At 35.5% G+C, this 18,053-nt stretch overlaps 1 protein-coding gene across 13 annotated transcripts in view; it reads left to right on the top strand.

Moving 5' to 3' along the window:
- Positions 1 to 18,053, top strand: part of CDC42BPA (CDC42 binding protein kinase alpha) — a 320,248-nt gene that overhangs the window by 136,995 nt on the left and 165,200 nt on the right. For all 13 annotated transcript variants that reach the window (XM_036865565.1, XM_036865615.1, XM_036865588.1 and 10 more), the window contains exon 6: positions 17,826 to 17,919. In XM_036865565.1, the coding sequence (XP_036721460.1) occupies positions 17,826 to 17,919 (94 nt within the window). The remainder of the gene's footprint in view (positions 1 to 17,825; positions 17,920 to 18,053) is intronic.

Consider the following 18,053-nt stretch of genomic DNA (forward strand, 5'->3'; position numbering starts at 1 on the left):
TGTCAGCCACCCTGAGATACGGGTCTTTGCTATACCATGACTCCGCCTCTCCTACTCGACTCATTGTGGTTCCTTCTTTATATCTTTAGTTGTAGTGATCTTTTCTGGTAGGTTCCAGTTTTGCATCAATAGTTATTCTATAAATAGTTGTAATTTTGGTGTGCCCATGAGAGGAGGTGAGCTCAGGGTCTTCCTACTCCACCATCTTGGGAACTCTGTCCACCTCAGCCCACTTTAAACCATTTTCATCACTTCAAAAAGAAACCCCAGGGGCTTCCCTGGTGGCACAGTGGTTAAGAATCCACCTGCCAATGCAGGGGACACGGGTTTGAGCCCTGGTCCGGGAAGATCCCACATGCCGTGGAGCAACTAAGCCTGTGCACCACAACTACTGAGCCTGTGCTCTAGAGCCTGTGAGCCACAGCTACTGAAGCCCGCATGCCTAGAGCCAGTGCTCTGCAACAACAGAAGCCACAGCAATGAGAAGCCTGCTCACTGCAACGAAGAGTAGCTCCTGCTCACCACAACTAGAGAAAGCCTGTGCGCAGCAATGAAGACCCAACACAGCCAAAAAATAAATAAATAAGTAAATAAGTAAATAAATTCTTTAAAAAAAAAAAAGGAAACCCCATACCTTTAAGTTCTCACCTCCCTATTCCCCTATTTCCCCAGCCCTAAGCAACCATTAATCTACTTTCTATCTGCATAGATTTGCCTGTTCTAGACATTTAATATAAATGAAATCATATAACATGTCTTGTTTGACTGCCTTATTTCACTTAGCTTAGTATTTTTGAGGTTCAGTTGTGTTGTCTCAACCAGGTTGACTGTCTCTTAAAACTAAAACGCTAACATTTTCCAGAGATTTTTGATAGAACGCAGAGTGTACATGACATAACATCACAGTGCACACGATACAACCCCAAATTACTCAATCTATCAGGAAATTATGATTCAGTCTCAAGAGAAAAAATAGTTGACTTATCCACCTGAAGAGTCATTAGGACTAAGAATTATCAGACAAAACCTTTAAAGAAGGACTTACTTTAAATATACTCCACAAAGTAAAGGAAAACACGTTTGAAATGAATGAATGATGGAAAATCTCTGCAATGAAATAGATAATATAAAAGAACCAATGGGACTTACAGAGCAGAAAAATATAGTATCTCTAATAAAAATTCACTGAGTGGTTTCAATATCAAAAGGAGCTTTATAGGAAAAAGTCAGTGAAATTGAATATAGATCAGTGGAAGTATCCTATGAAGAACAGAGATGAAAAGATTGAAAAAATAAAGGTGAATAAAAAGATCTATCATATATATAATTGGAGTCCCAGAAAGAGAGCAGGGAGGGAACAGAAGTTTAGGAACAGCCCTAAACTTCTCAACTTTGGAGAAATACATGAATTTATAGAATCAACAATTGCAGCACCAAAACAATATAAATTCAAAGAAAATCACACTTAGCACCTTATAATCAATTAATAGAAAGGATAATGAAGTAGTGTTGAAAGCATCTATAGAGCTAAAAGACATGAGTTTTCATATCTAAAGGGTCCACTATACTCAACCCAATTATGGGATATAGACTCACTCAAGGCACATCACATTCCTGAGGATGGTACAGATGAACTAATGTAAACAAATATATATATGCAAATGAACTAATATAAAGAATATGTGTAATGAATGATCACTTTGTAATTTGTTACATGCTTTGTTAAGGTATAGGATAGTGTACATTATCAAATTACTTATTTATTTTTATATTTGCCTCATTGTTCCACTAGAGGAAGGCAGAGACTGTGATGTTTTCATCTAATGTATTCAGTGGATATATTTTATTATGTATCTCTGGAGGTTTTCTTCCTCTAGACAGGGAACCTTGTGTTTTTTTCAAGGTCTTCTTACTGGGTTATGGGTTAATAGGTTGCTGCAACATAGCATTCCCATTGTCAAGTCATATTTTAGGAACAGTTACTGTTGCATCTATTATTTAGACTACACATAGGCTTAAAAAAGAGTTACATCAGTTATTGTGTAGTGCCCACTGGATTGTATTTCCTCATAGTGTAGTTATGTATCTAGTCATTTAATTTATTCCTTTCTTTCTCACCTCATTCCATAATGGATTTAGGTAGTTTAAAATGCATACAATAAAACACTGGCAAAATATAGGTACGAGTAAAGAATCATGAGATAGAACTTGCAATTAAAAGTAAAGAACCTAAACCAGGAAAAAATAACTAATGAGCAGAAGTTGTCATTATGTTTTCATATTTTTCATGCTTACCTTTACTTGTTGTACTTGGTATAGCCTATTCGTGTAAAAATGCTCACATTTTAGATCACACAAGGATCCTAAGGTCTCAGGCACCCTAACTTTTTGTTGGATAGAATCTGTCTCTGAAGGCAAATTAGGTCGGTTTTGTGGAACGTAATGGAGCATGTGTGCTTTGCTGTGTTTGTTTTAAACATTAAGTACTGGCTTAAATAAATTCTTAGGATGGAAAGTATGTTTTTTGAAGTATTCTCTCCTTACCCTAGTCCAAAAATAAAAGGCAAAAAATAATTCACTTGTTATTCATGGATTTCCTCATAACTCGTACTTTTTCCTCATGGAATTTATTCAGTATTCAAGATTTATAATTACAGTTTTTATTAACCTCATCTACTTAATGTTAGTACTGTTTTATATAATATGGTTAACTCTTGGGTAAAGTGTACTGATGCATTACAGGAAATGGATCCAACCTATTTTAATAGAAGTTGTTGAGGGAAATAACACAGAATTCAATTCTAAAGAGTTTTTTATCCCTTATCCCATAAGATTTTATGAAGGATAGGTATGTGGTCAGCCTCCACAAGGGCTTCAGGCGGATTGCGTCTCTTTAAGCTTGGATTTGTGGTATGATTTGTCTGTTATTCTCTTGGTATATGTAAAATCATTACACTTTTACAATGAGATAGAAAAACTTTGAAGCCTGACGCTAAGATAAAACTCCCTTCAGTCCCCCACAGTCCTGAGTCTCATTTGAAAACTAGAATTTTTTTTTTTAATTTTATTTATTTATTTATTTATTTTTGGCTGTGTTGGGTCTTCGTTTCTGTGCGAGGGCTTTCTCTTGCTGCAGCGAGCGGGGGCCACTCTTCATTGCGGTGCGCGGGCCTCTCACTGTCACGGCCCCTCTTGTTGCGGAGCACAGGCTCCAGACACGCAGGCTCAGTAGTTGTGGCTCACGGGCCTAGTTGCTCCGCGGCATGTGGGATCCTCCCAGACCAGGGCTCGAACCCGTGTCCCCTGCATTGGCAGGCGGATTCTCAACCGCTGCGCCACCAGGGAAGCCCTGAAAACTAGAATTTTTGATGCTGCTAATGGAGGAGGTATTTGTATAATATCTTGAAATTACTAAAGAATAGATAATTTTATAGTTAGAAATTGTCAAACTAGAGTTGTAGGTGAAGTTGGGATGTGCACCGTTACAGGGATCATTTTATATAAAGATAGTCACCATATTACAGTGCATTTGGCATTTCAGTAACTGCAAGGAATTTGGGCCAACTTCACAGTTAAAAGGAACAGTCTCAAAAGACTGCCCTTACTTCTGGCACCAATTACAGGTTCGGGGTATCCCCAAAACCACTTTTAGTTTTAATAATTTGCGAGTAGGACTCAACAGGACTCACTGAAAGCTGTTCTACCTCCAGTTACAGTTTATTACATGGAAAGGGTACAGATTAAAATCAGCTAAGAGAAGATGTGCACAAGGCAGATTTCAGGAGAAGTACGAAACCCAGAGCTTCTCTCCTGTTCTCCTTGTGAAATTAGGGCAGCATTACTTTCCCGGCATCCATGAGACAGTACGAACGGAGTATTGCCAACCGAGGAAACTCACCTGAGCGTTTGGTTTCCAGAGTTTTGGGGGTTGCTCAGTCACATACTGCCTGCAGGACTGATCTTCAGTCTCCAGCCCTTCCCTGAGGTTGGGATGATCCCTTTAGTTTCCAGTCCCTTTCGGAGATAAAACTGATACTACATGGCCCAAATAAATTATATCCATAATAGATTACATTGTCAATCTGTTTGGTGGCTCAAGGCCCCAGACAAAGATACTCCTATTAGGCATGATATTCCAAGAACCTAGAGATCACCTCCCAGCAGCTGCAGCAAAGGCCAGACCTCTCATTGGGTAAGATTAGTTCTTCACTGTACAGACTACTTCCTGGCCTTTAGCCAAGGCTCTCTTACAACAAAATGATAATTTTTTTTTGGTATTACATTTAGTGTAGCATTTATAGGATGGACACAGCAATAGTATCATAGTGAATATGTCTGTCATTTGGAGGAGTCCAGTGTTGGGTAGGGATAAATTTAAAGAAACCACTAATTCATCTTATAAGGCCATTACATACATTCTCATATTTTTGTACTACTATTTTCATTGCTTGTTTTTCCCCTTTGATCTATTGTTATTTGTACCATATGATAAACTTGTGCAGAACTGTTTAGCATGGAGACTAGCTGATGGTTAACGAAATCTAGTTCTTCCTCCGGCTGATCATTTTATTAGGTCCTGAGGAGGCTTTAACTAAATCTCCCAGTACATTTAATTATTAATATCACTATTATCAAAAGGCCTGTTCACATAATGTGGTTGAATCTTATCAGCAAGGCCAGTGTTAACACCATATGGCAGTGTGGGGAGTCAGAAGATGCTGGCATGTTACCCGTGTCCCACCGACTCATCAGCCATCTAGTCCATCATCATTTCATATGACTACATTGTCTCCCAGAGTGATGCCACTCAGGTGCGCAGAATTCCATTTGATCATGCCAGGTTCCGAAGGCAGGCAGTTGTTTCAGCAACGTACGGCTTCACCCATTCTGGTATTTGGTGTAACTGAGCTAAGAGACAATATCATATCTTTTTTGAATTTTTGAATTTTATTTTATTTATTTTTTTATACAGCAGGTTCTTATTAGTTATCCATTTTATACGTATTAGTGTATATATGTCAATCCCAATCTCCCAAGACAATATCATATGTTGCTCTGAGCCTCTCACAGAGCATCAATATAATAATAGTGGATTTCCCTTATTGCATAACCCATTTATTCATTCTTTTATCCTTAGCTGTTACTTTTCCTTCTCTCTATTTGTCACTTAGTTTTGCCCAAACTTTTGGTCCTTTGGAAAGAATGTTAGGTTTGACCACTGTGCTGGTCCAAACTGACAGCAGCAATACTAGTCTAGCAAGTGCCTCCATCTCAATGCATTGATGCAGTGTAGGGTTGCATAGATACAGAAATAGTGGGCTATCTCAACCACCAAGCAATCCAGCAGTATTCCCTGCCAGCCTTGGTTTTACTAGATGGAATGATGGCACGACTCACCTTATCAGGCCCTTAGGAGTACTGACATTAAGGTTTAAAGGCTAGAATTCCTTCTTAGGAATTATCCTTGCTTCTGGCACCTACAGTTGGAGCCCTGGTTCTGGGACTCTGCATCTGGTAGGGAGGTGAGGCGAGAAGGGAAGAACTATATAGTCATGACGGCATCCTCCCTCACTTCCTTTTTCCTTAGGGAAGTGAAGTATTACAAATTTACTTGTTATATGTTACTGGTGAAATAATTTTCTTTTAGTCATGATTTAGAGGTCCTTGTCATCACTAAGGGTGCTTTTCTTTTTTGCTTTGAAATTTACTTTGCATGTAAAATACAAGTATACCAGGCTTTAGTAGCCATATTCCTGTGAATTTCTTTCATCTTGTTTATATTCTTTTCATTTTGAGCATCTCTTTTAGTATGTGGCAATTAGTTGTTTTACTTGCTGATCCAGAAAAATCTGTGACTCATTAATGATTATGTGCTTTAATTACTTGTTTCAAGAGATGTGTTAACTTTTACAATATGGTATTGTATTTATCAAAAAAAGTCAAGTGAGTAAGTATAAATTTTGAAACAAATAGATTCCAATGAAGACAGAAGTGCCTACATAACATAACAGTATATAAATACATTTTAAAGTAATTTCATATTGTTATGGTAGTACCGTCTGTTTGAGAATTATTTGAAGAATCTTCAGAAGAATGCAAAATATGTCTAATCATTTTCTTGCAAGTTGGTGGCTGATTTCATTATGAAACAGAACATGCTGGGTTTTGGTTCAGATGGTCTCACTTCTGCTTCATGGTATCTAAAACCAATGCAGAGTTCTGATAGGTGTTAAATGAACTTTGTGGAACACCATGAAATGTTGAAGGAACCATTATGTTATCAATAAATATGACTGTATTGTGTATATATAATATAAAAATCACAGTATCAAGTCATATATTTATTGAAAAGAAAAATCTATTAAACTATTCATGATTATTCATTAGCATTTCTTATATAATTATATGATATTTTAAAATAGATAAATTTTACCCATTAACTAACTATTTCCCCCCTATTTCTCATTATTTAATTTTAGCAGTAGAAATGCCTTGGTTAATCTCAGATATATATTTGATAACCCTAGCACCAAGTACAGTCTGTGGTACCTAGTATTCAATTGTTAGTTGATTAATTAATTAATAGAAACTGTAGAATAAAATCAGTTAGGTAAGTGCTAAGCATAAATAAGCCTTGATTCAGAGTGCTAGTACATAAGGAGGTTTTAAGGAATATTCTACTTGTTATGGAATGAGGATATGTGTCCCCCCCGCCGCCCCCCCCCCCCCCCCCCAGTTCATATGTTGAAGCTCTTAATCCCCAGTGTGCCTTTAGGAAGTAATTAGGTTAGATGATGTCATTATGATAGGGTCCTCATGATGGGATTCGTGCCCTTATGAAAGGAGACAGCAGAGAGGGCGCACAGGCGCGCTCTCCCTCTCCCTCTCCCTCTCTCCCTCTCTCCCTCTCCATCTCTCTCCCCCTCCTTCTCTCCCTCTCCATCTCTCTCCCCCTCCTTCTCTCCCCCTCCTTCTCTCCCTCTCCTTCTCTCTCTCCCTCTCTCTCTCTGAACACACCAAGGAAAGGCCATGTGAAGACACAACTAGAGGACAGACATCTGCAAGCCAGGAAAATAGTCCTAACTACAAGCCAAACCCTGCTGGACCTTGATCTTGGACATCCCAGCCTCTAGCACTGTGAGAAAATACATTTCTGTTGTTTAAGCCACCCAGTTTATGGTATTTGTCATGGTAGCCCAAGCTGACTTAGACATTACCGTAGGAAAGAAAGGCAGTTTTTATAGAGCTTTAGCAAGATAGGTCTGGTGGAGGGAATATAGGGATAGACACCTTGTTTTATTGTGCTTTGCTTTATTACACATCAAAGATACTGAGCTCTTTACAAATTGAAGGTTATGGCAACCTTGCATTGTAAGATAATGGTTAGCATTTTTAAGTAATAAAGCATTTTTAAATTCAGATATGTACATTGTTTTTTTTAGATGTAATGCTATTGCACACTCACTAGACTTTTATATGCACTGGGAAACCAGAAAAATTCATGTGACTTCCTTTATTGTGATATCAGCTTTATTGAAGTGGTCCGGAACCTAACCTGCAGTATTTCTGAGGTGTGCCTGTAGTGTCAAAGGCGGTTCTCAGAAGAGAAGGCAATTTTTCTTGCAGTTTAGGCCAACTGGGATTTATCCAGAGGAGCGGAGGCAAAGATCATGGGCAAAGGGAATGTGAGAAACGACTGGGCTGAGAAGGACAAGGTCATAGGCGGTCCACTGATGAAAATCAGATACTATTGACTGGTACACAGTTTTAGAAGGTTTTTCTCTTTAGTGATATATTGTTTAAGTAAGTATAAATATGTGTTAAAGAGATTATGTTAATGTATAACAAGACAATGAGGAGCATAAGATAATAAGCCCATAAATTTTCTCAAGGTAATTTTTTGAGGCGGGCTTTAAAAAAAAGAAACTTTTTATTTTGAAATCATTTTAAATTCACAGGAAATTGCAGACAGTACAAAAAGATCTCATGTACCCTTTACCCAGTTTCCCCCATTGTTACATCTTACCCCATTCGTAATAGGACTTTTTCTTTCAGTGACAGTGGGTAGTAGTTTAGTCTACAGTTCATCATCCCTGGACTCCCTGCTCTTTTCTGCTTTTTCCCATAGTCTCTTTCCCAGGTCTTCCTTTCCACATGCACTCTAGAGTTTGATCTGCTGGATTTGAATATTTATTTCTATAATTAGAAATGATTTTAATTTTGTGGTAGACTTTCTTTGAGTTACACTGTAGGTGTGGGTTGTCAGTTTTACTTGTTTCCTCTTGTGGATTGTATCTAGATGGTTTTTTGAAGGATATGTAAAAGATCAGGATTTGGGCAGCCACTGTTGGGAAAGATAAGTTTGAGAAAAGTTTATTGACAGAACGTTATGAATAACTTTTTTTAATTGTAAGATGAGCTTCAAATTAATGTTCCTATTAAAAATTCAAATGTATGACTAACAAAAAGGCAGTTTGTGACATAATTTTACCAGTGTGGGTTTTCTCTTCTTTATTACTGATATAATATGTATTTGACAAAATTAAGATACACTTTTAATAAACATTTTAGTTGGAATATTATAATACTATATGCTGATTTTCTTCTGTATGGGTATATAAAGAGGAGGAGTAGGAAGACCAGAAAATAAAAGCATTCTATTGTGAGAGCCTACTTCCCCAACCTGTATAAATGATGAAAAGGAACCAAATCGGAGACATTGACATGAGGTTGATGGAAGGAGAGATACGTGTCCTAAATTAGTATTCTCAGTAACCAATCCCTATGCAGTATTCTGATTTGTGGTGTCTGGACTGGGGCCGAGGTACATATAGTTAAATAACCTCTATAGTTGATTTTGTTGTCCAGCCAGAGTTGAAAACTACTGCTTTGAAGGTTAACTAATGTTATTATATCCACATTTTACTATTATAGGAATAATAATTATAATAATCATGCTCTGGTACTGATATTCTACTGAAGTATTAAAGTAAAAATGACCTATAGAATATTGCCCTTTCAGCGTGGTCATTGTTTTGGGATGCTTTTTTATTCTTAATGTTATAAAAATATGTATCATAAATATTAATTTTGACTTAGAGTTTTAAATAATGTTGTTCCTTTTAAGTCAAATGTTTTAAGTCAAGATGTTCCTTTTAAGTCAAATAATGCTTTTCCTTGGGGACAAGGAAAACTGCAGATTACAGAAACTTTAATTCATGGTAAGTGGTACAATTCATATTCAACTTAGGAAGAAACTTGAATAATACTTTTTTACAGTGATAATGTAGAGATTTTTATCTCTTCTAAACATTTCTATCTCTTTCTTAGTTTTCATGGATTGTCAAGGTTGGAACTCATGTTTTGCCCGAATTTCCCTTTCACTTCCTTTATTGACAATACTTGGTATCTGGTTGGCTGGCTGCCATCTTATTTGCAAGATGTCACTGACTCAGAGTGGTTCTGAATACCAGATGTTATTTTGCTTCTTATGTCAGAAAATGGAATTTGCCAGCCCATTGTTCCATTTATCCATTGCCATGCAACACATTGTATTTGCCAGAAACAGGGACTGAGACAGAATGTATGTATAATGCAAGATGTACTAAGGATTAACACCTTTGAGGGGCGGAGCTGGAGGAAGCAGGGTTAGGCAGAGGGAGAAGTCAGTTTGCACTGCAGGCCAAAGCCTCAGCCAGCCGCACTAGGAGTTCTGGAAAGTCTATAGCCCATCAGAATTGTTACTCATTTAGTTAAATTGGCTGAGTCTTTATAGTTCCCTGTAAATTATTCAGTGGATATAGGTTGCCCAAGAAAGACAGGCCTTTTGGGGAAGAGGCTCTCTGTAACTTTAAAGCAGCTGAGAACTGACTCTTAGGGAAGGACAGCATTAGGGGAATGGGAAATATGCCTTTGGAAAAAGAGGAATCAGGAAAGAAGACTGAGAAGAATTGGTCTTAGTTGAGAAAATAGAGGAGAAAATGGTATAGTTGGGAGAATAATCAGCATTGTCAGATGTCACAGAGAAATCATTATAGGATTCAAACTGAAAAGATTCTACTGGATTTGGCAATTAAAAGGTTATTTGTCATCTTAAAGAGAATATTTTCTGCATATGAATGGGAATGGGAATGGGGAAGCCAAAAAAATTTTTAAGAACTTCTTTTAAGCACTCAAATTTCTTTTAAAATTTGATGATACATTTCAGTGGTAATGTAAGAATAAAGACTTGCATTTTCTTGGGCAGATATAATAATGATAGATAACTTTATAACTGTGACTTTACTTGAAAAGGTTTTGTTACTTACAGATTGTTAAACCTTTTCTTCTGTATGTAGCCTTCAAGTTGCCAAAATCATGGTTCAATTATCAAATTATTTGTAGAGAGAATAGATAGGTGTTCACCTGCTTTTCTTTGATCCTGGCTCTTCTAGGTGACAGAAAAGAACCTCTTGGGTTTGAGGGTACTGTCAGTTATGTATGTGTAACCATCTTTCTATCATTTTACACTTGGGATCTCTTTCCATTCCTCTACTCCAGTGAGAACATTCTTATGAAGTAGTTAAGAGCATTTGTGACTCATATGATGGATATTGGTCAGCAGATGTATCCACACCTCCCCTGACATTTGTGGGGATTTGAACCTGCAGCTTCTGTTTCGCTTCACCCACACTTCAAAAACCTAAAGTGCAAAAAGAACCAGGCCTATTCCTGTATATGTTAGGCCCAATTCAGATCATATTTTGTATACTTTCTCCCAGACATTTTTAGATTAGATTTAGATGAAAATGGTAGACAATCTTAAAGGAGAAAGGAAACCACAGAAGATCAAGCTGTAGTCTTTGGTTGAAAAAGGAGGAAGGGACATGTTTTCCTTTGTTTGAGGTGGTTAAGTGTGTGGACTTACATACGTTTTAGGCCTTCCTTGTGCCCGGTAATTTAGGTCATACTTAATGTCAGCTAGATAGAAAAGTCATTATTTCCTTCTTATGAATTCTTTAAGTTCTACCTCATATCTGCATTATACTTTGTCTCTCCCCCCAAAAAATAAAACAAACGTAAATATTTTCAAACCTAACAGATGATTAGGGAATAGCTCATAGTTCATATACTCCTGAGGTTTTATTAATTCAGAAGATTAGGAGAGTTTCCATCAAATCAAATAGAGACCATTTTAGGAAGAGAGACTTCTTTTTCAGCCATGGAATAAACTTGGTATGTGGAATGAATCATTAGGCAACGTATTACATGAAATGTGTAATTGTATTCCCTGTTGGACAAGCAGAGACCAATTTGTATTATCTTTATAACATTATCATATTTATCTATGATCTTGATACCCATTAATTATTTTCACTGAACAATATTGCTGACTGCAGATGATCATAGTGGCTTAGTCAAAACATTTTCATATTCTTGAATTAAATGACTCGGACATTATATACATGTATTTTGGGGTTTTTAAAATATTTTTTTTGAGGTGGACCATTTATAAATTTTAGACATATAATATATGCATTTTAGAATTTTTTTTGTTTTTTTTAATCAAGAAGAGTTGTTGAATTTAGTAAATACTTTTTTTTAATAAAATAAGAATAGGTCGATGCTTCCTTAACATGCTTTATGTGCGTGTATCTTTACCTCAAAAGTCAGCATCATGCTAAATAGATAACTTACTAAAGTCAAAACAAGACAAAGATGTTCATTGTCACCAATATTATTTTACATTGTAGTGGAAATACTAGCCAGTAAGGCAAAAGAAAAAATTGAAAGTGTAAGAATAGTAACATTTATAGATGGTATTCATAGATGATATTATTTTCTACCTGGAAAATCAAAGAGAATTAACCTAAAAACTACTACAAATGGCAAGAAAGTTCAAGAAGGATATCAAGAGCTTTTGTTGTCTAATTAATTGAGTAAATATTTATTGCATACTACTATGTGTCAGGCTCTTTTCCAGGTGCTGGGAATCTCGTAGAGAACAAAATTCCTATCTTTGTGGAATTTATAACGTAGAAAGGAACAATAATTATAAAGAGATATAGTAGAAGAAAAAAGACTCTAGGTATGGTATCTAAAAATATGGAATACTTAGGGATATATTTATTAAGAAATATATAGCATATTAACATAAATATACAGTGAGGAAGACAATCCCTACCAGATATTAAAATATCTGTATTTAATAATTAAAAGTATATTACCACTGTGTGTAAAGACAGACTAATGGAACCGAATTGAAAGTCTTATAGTAGATCCAAATACTTACAAGGGTTAACATCTGGTGAAGGTTGCGTCTTAAATAAGAGGTTCGATGAATGGTGTGTGGGAAAAATAAAATTGGATCATACCTTCCAAGGTGTACCAGGAAGAATTCCAAATGGATTAAACATTGAATCATATGCAGTAATGATCATAGCAAAGAGTATGGTTTCTGGAGCTAGACTGCCTGAGTTTAAATCCTGATTCCAATCACTATGTGACCTTGAGCATTAACTGTGTGGCTTAGCTTCCTCATCTCTAAAGGGGGAAAATAATTGTACCTACCTTGCAGTGTTGTTGTGAACATTAAATAAGTAAAGCACATAAAGTATTTAGAACGCTGCATGGAAATTAGAAAGTACTAAATAAGCATTAGGTGTTATTTTTTATCAAGATATAAGAAAAGATACAAAGAAATAGTGTTAAGAATATAACTATATATTGTAGATTAAACAAATAATAATAGAATACAGTGAACAACTGTATTCCAATAAATTTCAAAATGTGTATGAAATGTATATTAGAAAATATAAATGACTATAACTTACTCAAGAAGAAATAGAAATTATCTCAATAAACTAAGAACGTTTAAAAAAACTGAATCTGTAATGGAAAGTTCTCCCTCCACAAGACTGCAGTCTCATATTTTTTAAAGGTACTTCTTGTCTTCACCCCTTTTATTTTTATAAATTGAAATACATATGATAAAGTCCACAAGTGTTAAATGTGCAGTGATGATTTTTGACAATGTATATACCTGTGTAACCACCATCCCAAATCAAGATGTAGAATGTTTCCATCACTCTAAAGGTTTCCTTGTGCACTTTTCCAGTTAGCATCTTCTATCCCTCCATCACCAGTTGTTTTGGTTTCTATCACCATAGCTTAGTTTTACCTGTTCTAGAACTTCTTATAACTGGAATCATACGTCATATATTTTTTTTGTCTGATGTCTTTTGATCAACATAAAGTTTTTGAGATTCATCCAATTTGATCTAGTATCAACAGTATCAACAGATCTTTCCTTATTGCTGAGTAGTCTTCCACTGTGTAAATATGTGACAGTTTATCCACCCACCTGCTGATGGTCATTTGAGTTTTTTCCAGTTTTGAGCTGTTACGAATATAGCTGCTATGAACAGTCTTTTACCCACGTGGCTTTATAGATGAGTTCTCTTTTATTTTTAAGAAAGGAATAATTGGGGACTTCCCTGGTGGTCCAGTGGTTAAGAATCCGTGCTTCCACTGCAGAGGGCATGGGTTTGATCCCTGGCCAGGGAACTAAGATCCCGCATGCCGCGTGGTGCAGCCAAAAAAAAGAAAGGAATAATTGAATTCTGTATAAGTTTCTTTTGAAATTTTGATAAGCCATTTATCTCACTTTATGAAGATAGTAAAACCTTAACAACAAAACTTGACAAGGGTAGTACAAGAAGAGAATGTTATATAGCACAATATCACTTATGAATATAAAAATAAAAGGTTTTTTTAAAACTTTTAATTAATTATTTTAGGCTGCATATGGTCTTAGTTGCGGCACATGGGATCCTCATTGCAGCATGCGGGATCTTTCGTTGTGGCGTGTGGGCTTCTCTCTAGTTGTGGCATGCGGGTTTTTCTCTCTCTAGTTGTGGTGCTCATGCTTCAGAGCGTGTGGGCTTTGTAGTTTGCGACACGCGGGCTCTCTAGTTGAGGTGCGTGGGTTCAGTAGTTGTGGCGCGTGGGCTTAGTTGCCCCGTGGCATGTGGGATCTTAGTTCTCCAACCAGGGATTGAACCCACATCCCGTGCATTGGAAGGCGGATTCTTTACCACTGGACCACCAGGGAAGTCCCTAAAAATAAACGTTTTAAAAAATCAAATTCAGCAGTATATATATTATATATTATGAGTGCTAAGACAAACGTATTTTTCAATTTAATTTCTCTGAAATTTTTAAATAAATGGCTTCTAAAATTATAGTAGTCAATTTATTCTCTCTTTTAGTGGCACATGCCATAATGGTGCATCTTTACAATCAGTGGAGTTTTAGATTCAGTGATAGATGGCACATTAAAAAAAAAAAGTATGGCCATGTAGGTTTTATTCCAGGACGCAAGGGAGTTTCAACATTAGAAAATCTATTAGAGTAATACACTGTATTAATAGGTTAAAAGAGAAAAATAAACTCAATACCAAAAATGACAACGAAATTGAATATCCACTCCTGATACTTTTTGGGAGGAGAAGGTAATTCTCCTAATATTGAGTTTCTACTGGAAATCTAAACCAAAGATCACACTTAATGGTGAAATACGGGAAACATTCCCATGAAAATTGGAAGCAAAATGAGAATGCTTCTATGAAGAAAATCCTATTCACAATAGCAACAAAACTGTAAGGTATCCAAGACTATCAATAGCAAAAGATGTGTAAGCTCTCTGTGGAAAAATATTCAATATTACTGAAAGACATAAAAGAAGACTCATAACTAATATATAAGGTATTTATGTACATTAAGATATGTGTCTATAATGTTAATTAACTTGATACATGGATGAGAAGAGTCATATTGCAAAGATATAATTTCTCTTCAGATTAATCTGTAAAGTCATTGTGATTCCCATCAAAATCTCAGTATGTTTTATGGAACATATTAAGCTAATTCTAGCATTTATCTGGAAGAGCCATGGCAATTTAAAAACATGGTCTACTGGTATAGAGAGGTCATTATAGAGCTCTCATAATTAAGACAGTAGTCTAGGTATAGGTATATAGATAGGGTGACCATACCTCTGTTTGCCTGTGACAGTTCCAGTTCATGCCTATTGTCCTGGGTTCCACGAAAGGCTCCCTTTCGTTCTAAAGATTTTTGATTAAAATTGCATGGGAAGTCCTGAAACAGATCCACTTGATTTATGACCGAGGTGCTATTAGAAATCAGTAGTGAAAGGATGTCATTCAATAAATGGTATTGGGACAGAAAGAAATATAGTGTGGTCTTTATCTTACACTACACACAAAAATTAATTCCAGGGAGATTAAAGACTTGAAATGAAAAGTAAAACTTTAAAACTTTTAAAAGAAAATATAGGACACTATCCTTATGAGCCCTGGAAGGAGAGGATAAGGGAGATTTCTTAGGACAAAAAATGCAAATTTTGAGAGTAGAATGATGGTTGACAGGAGCTGGGGGTATGGGAAATAGGGAGAAGTTGGTCAAAGGGTACAAATTTTAGGTTATAAGATGAATAAGGTCTGAGGAGCTAATGTATAGCATGGTGATTATAGTTGATAATATTGTATTACTGAGAGAGTAGAATGGAAGTGTTGGCACCAAAAAAAAAAAAAAAAAGTAGACATGTGGGATGAGATGATGGCTATATTAACTCAGTGGTGGGGATCCTTTCACGATGTGATGTATATCAGATTAATCATCATGTTGTACTTTAAATATATTACAATTTTATTTGTCAATTACACCTCAGTAAAGCTGAAAAAAGTGAAAAAAGACAAAAAATACAAATTGTAAATTATAAGACTACATTAGCATTAAGCAATGTTTTTACGAGTAAGAAAGACACTATAAACAATGTGGAAAAACAAGCCCACATGCTGAGAGAAGAGATTTGTAACACATGTACTTAAATCTGAGGAAACGAAATTCCTGAAGATTAACCAAAAACAAACAGCACACACACAGTATAAAAAAAAGTCACGGGATTTTAACTGGAGTTTTACCGAAGAGGAATCTAAGATGACCATTGATAATGTAAAAAAGAGTCTTAACCTTAGTAGTAATCCTGCTAGTAAAGTTGAAGATGTACATGTCTTTTATCATAGCAATTCCACTTCTAGATAGCCTAGGGAAATGTTCCCATATGAGTACAAGGAGGTATTTGTAAAAATATTCATTTCGGAATTTTGTGTACTAGCAAAATAAAAATCTAGAACAATCTAAAATTGTTGGAAACAATCTAAATTCCATAATCAGGAGCATTGATAGATAAATTGGATCTGTGAAAATATTCCATATAGCATTTAAATTAATGAACTAGAACAATATGTATCAACATGGATAAATTTTAGAAACATAACATTAGAATAAAACCAAGTTGCAAAAGACTACACACAGTTTGGTATCAGTTATAAAGTTTAAAGACATTCAGAAAAATATATAGTCTTATGGTTGCATGTATAGGTACTAATAATATAAAATATGCATGATATAGTAAACACCAAATTCAGGATTGTGGTTGCTAACCTCTGGGGAGTGGAGGAAGGGGGTGATATCAGGAAGGGTAAAGAGATACTTGGGGAGTGGCAGTACTATCTATAATGTCTTGTTAAATATTTTATATTTTATTAATTATTTGTTACAAGTGTATAAATACAATTTATTTCTCTTATTAAGTTTTAATATTTCCTGTTTTTTACGTAGCCAAAAATATTATTGATGTTTATAAATCCTGTCTTTGTAATTCCTTTAGTCTCCTTTAAAATCTGAGAATTCTACCAGTAGCAGTTATGTGTAATGACTATACAGTTTAATATTTTTAAAAATAAAGAATAAAATACAGTTTTCCCCTCATCTAAAAATGGTCTAGGTAATTTCTAAGGTTCCTTCCAGCACTAAAGTGTACTTCTTTGATGTTTCTGAACAAGAGAAAAATCTTTTCTTAATATAGCATTTCTGAGAGTTGAGATTATAAATTCAAATATGGAGGACTATGAAGACAATTTCCTATGCAGGCTGTTGTTTTCAGTCTATCTATCTGCCTGTCTGTATTAAGCAATCATCTGTCATCTATAACAGGGGTCAGCAAACTTTTTCTATAAAGGGCCAGATAGGAAATATTTTAGGCTTTGAAGGCTATAGTCTGTCAGAACTATTCAACTCTGCCTTTTTAGTGGGTTAGCTGCCACAAAGGTTTGCAACACTTTTTATTATTCAGATGTAAAAATAAACACAAAAACTGGCATGATTTAGTTTGTTATTAGTTAGATTTGGATATGTTACAAGCCTTTGACTTAACATCTGTAAATAGCTTTATATAATATAGATCACTATTAAGTAGTGTTTCAATTGTTTTCCGAATAAGCTTTGTGAAGCAATTCTTTTTGTGTTGTCATGACCTGCAGTAATTGAAAATTTATTTATTTACATTTATGTTCAGGGTCTAGGAAGTATATTTTTCCCTGTTCAGTTTCATGGGCTAGAAGGTAGTATGTTTTGTGGGTATCAGGTAATTACGGCTCTTCTCTGTATGCAGAAAGTAGGCCTACCATGGCCACATTGGAATCTGTGCAAATCTAAAGGAAGAATGGTAAGATTTAACCTGAATGAAAATTACCACAGTACTTTTAATCTCCAGAACACTGAAATTGCATGTGTTTAAAAAAGTTTTAATATGAATCAGAGCTAGGATTTGAACCCATAAAGAAGTAGTCTAAAGAAATATATGTTCTTAGATTATTAATTTTAAAAGAAGTGGAGATTTTCAGACAAAATGGTTATCTTACCAAGTAACTGATTATGTTTATTTTTCCCAACTAAAAATTGAATGCATCTGTTTTTTTCAGGGACATCAAACCTGACAATATATTGATGGATATGAATGGACATATTCGGTTAGCAGATTTTGGTTCATGTCTGAAGCTGATGGAAGATGGAACGGTAAATAAAGATAAATCTTCAACTGTTTTACCCACAGACATCTCCCTTACTACTTGTCTTCTTTATCTGTTTTAGAAGCCATCTATTTATATTATCTATCAAACATCCTTCCATCCATTTGTCTTTCTATGCTC

This window comes from Balaenoptera musculus, chromosome 1, assembly GCF_009873245.2.
Source record: "Balaenoptera musculus isolate JJ_BM4_2016_0621 chromosome 1, mBalMus1.pri.v3, whole genome shotgun sequence".
Taxonomy (NCBI): Eukaryota; Metazoa; Chordata; class Mammalia; order Artiodactyla; family Balaenopteridae; genus Balaenoptera; species Balaenoptera musculus.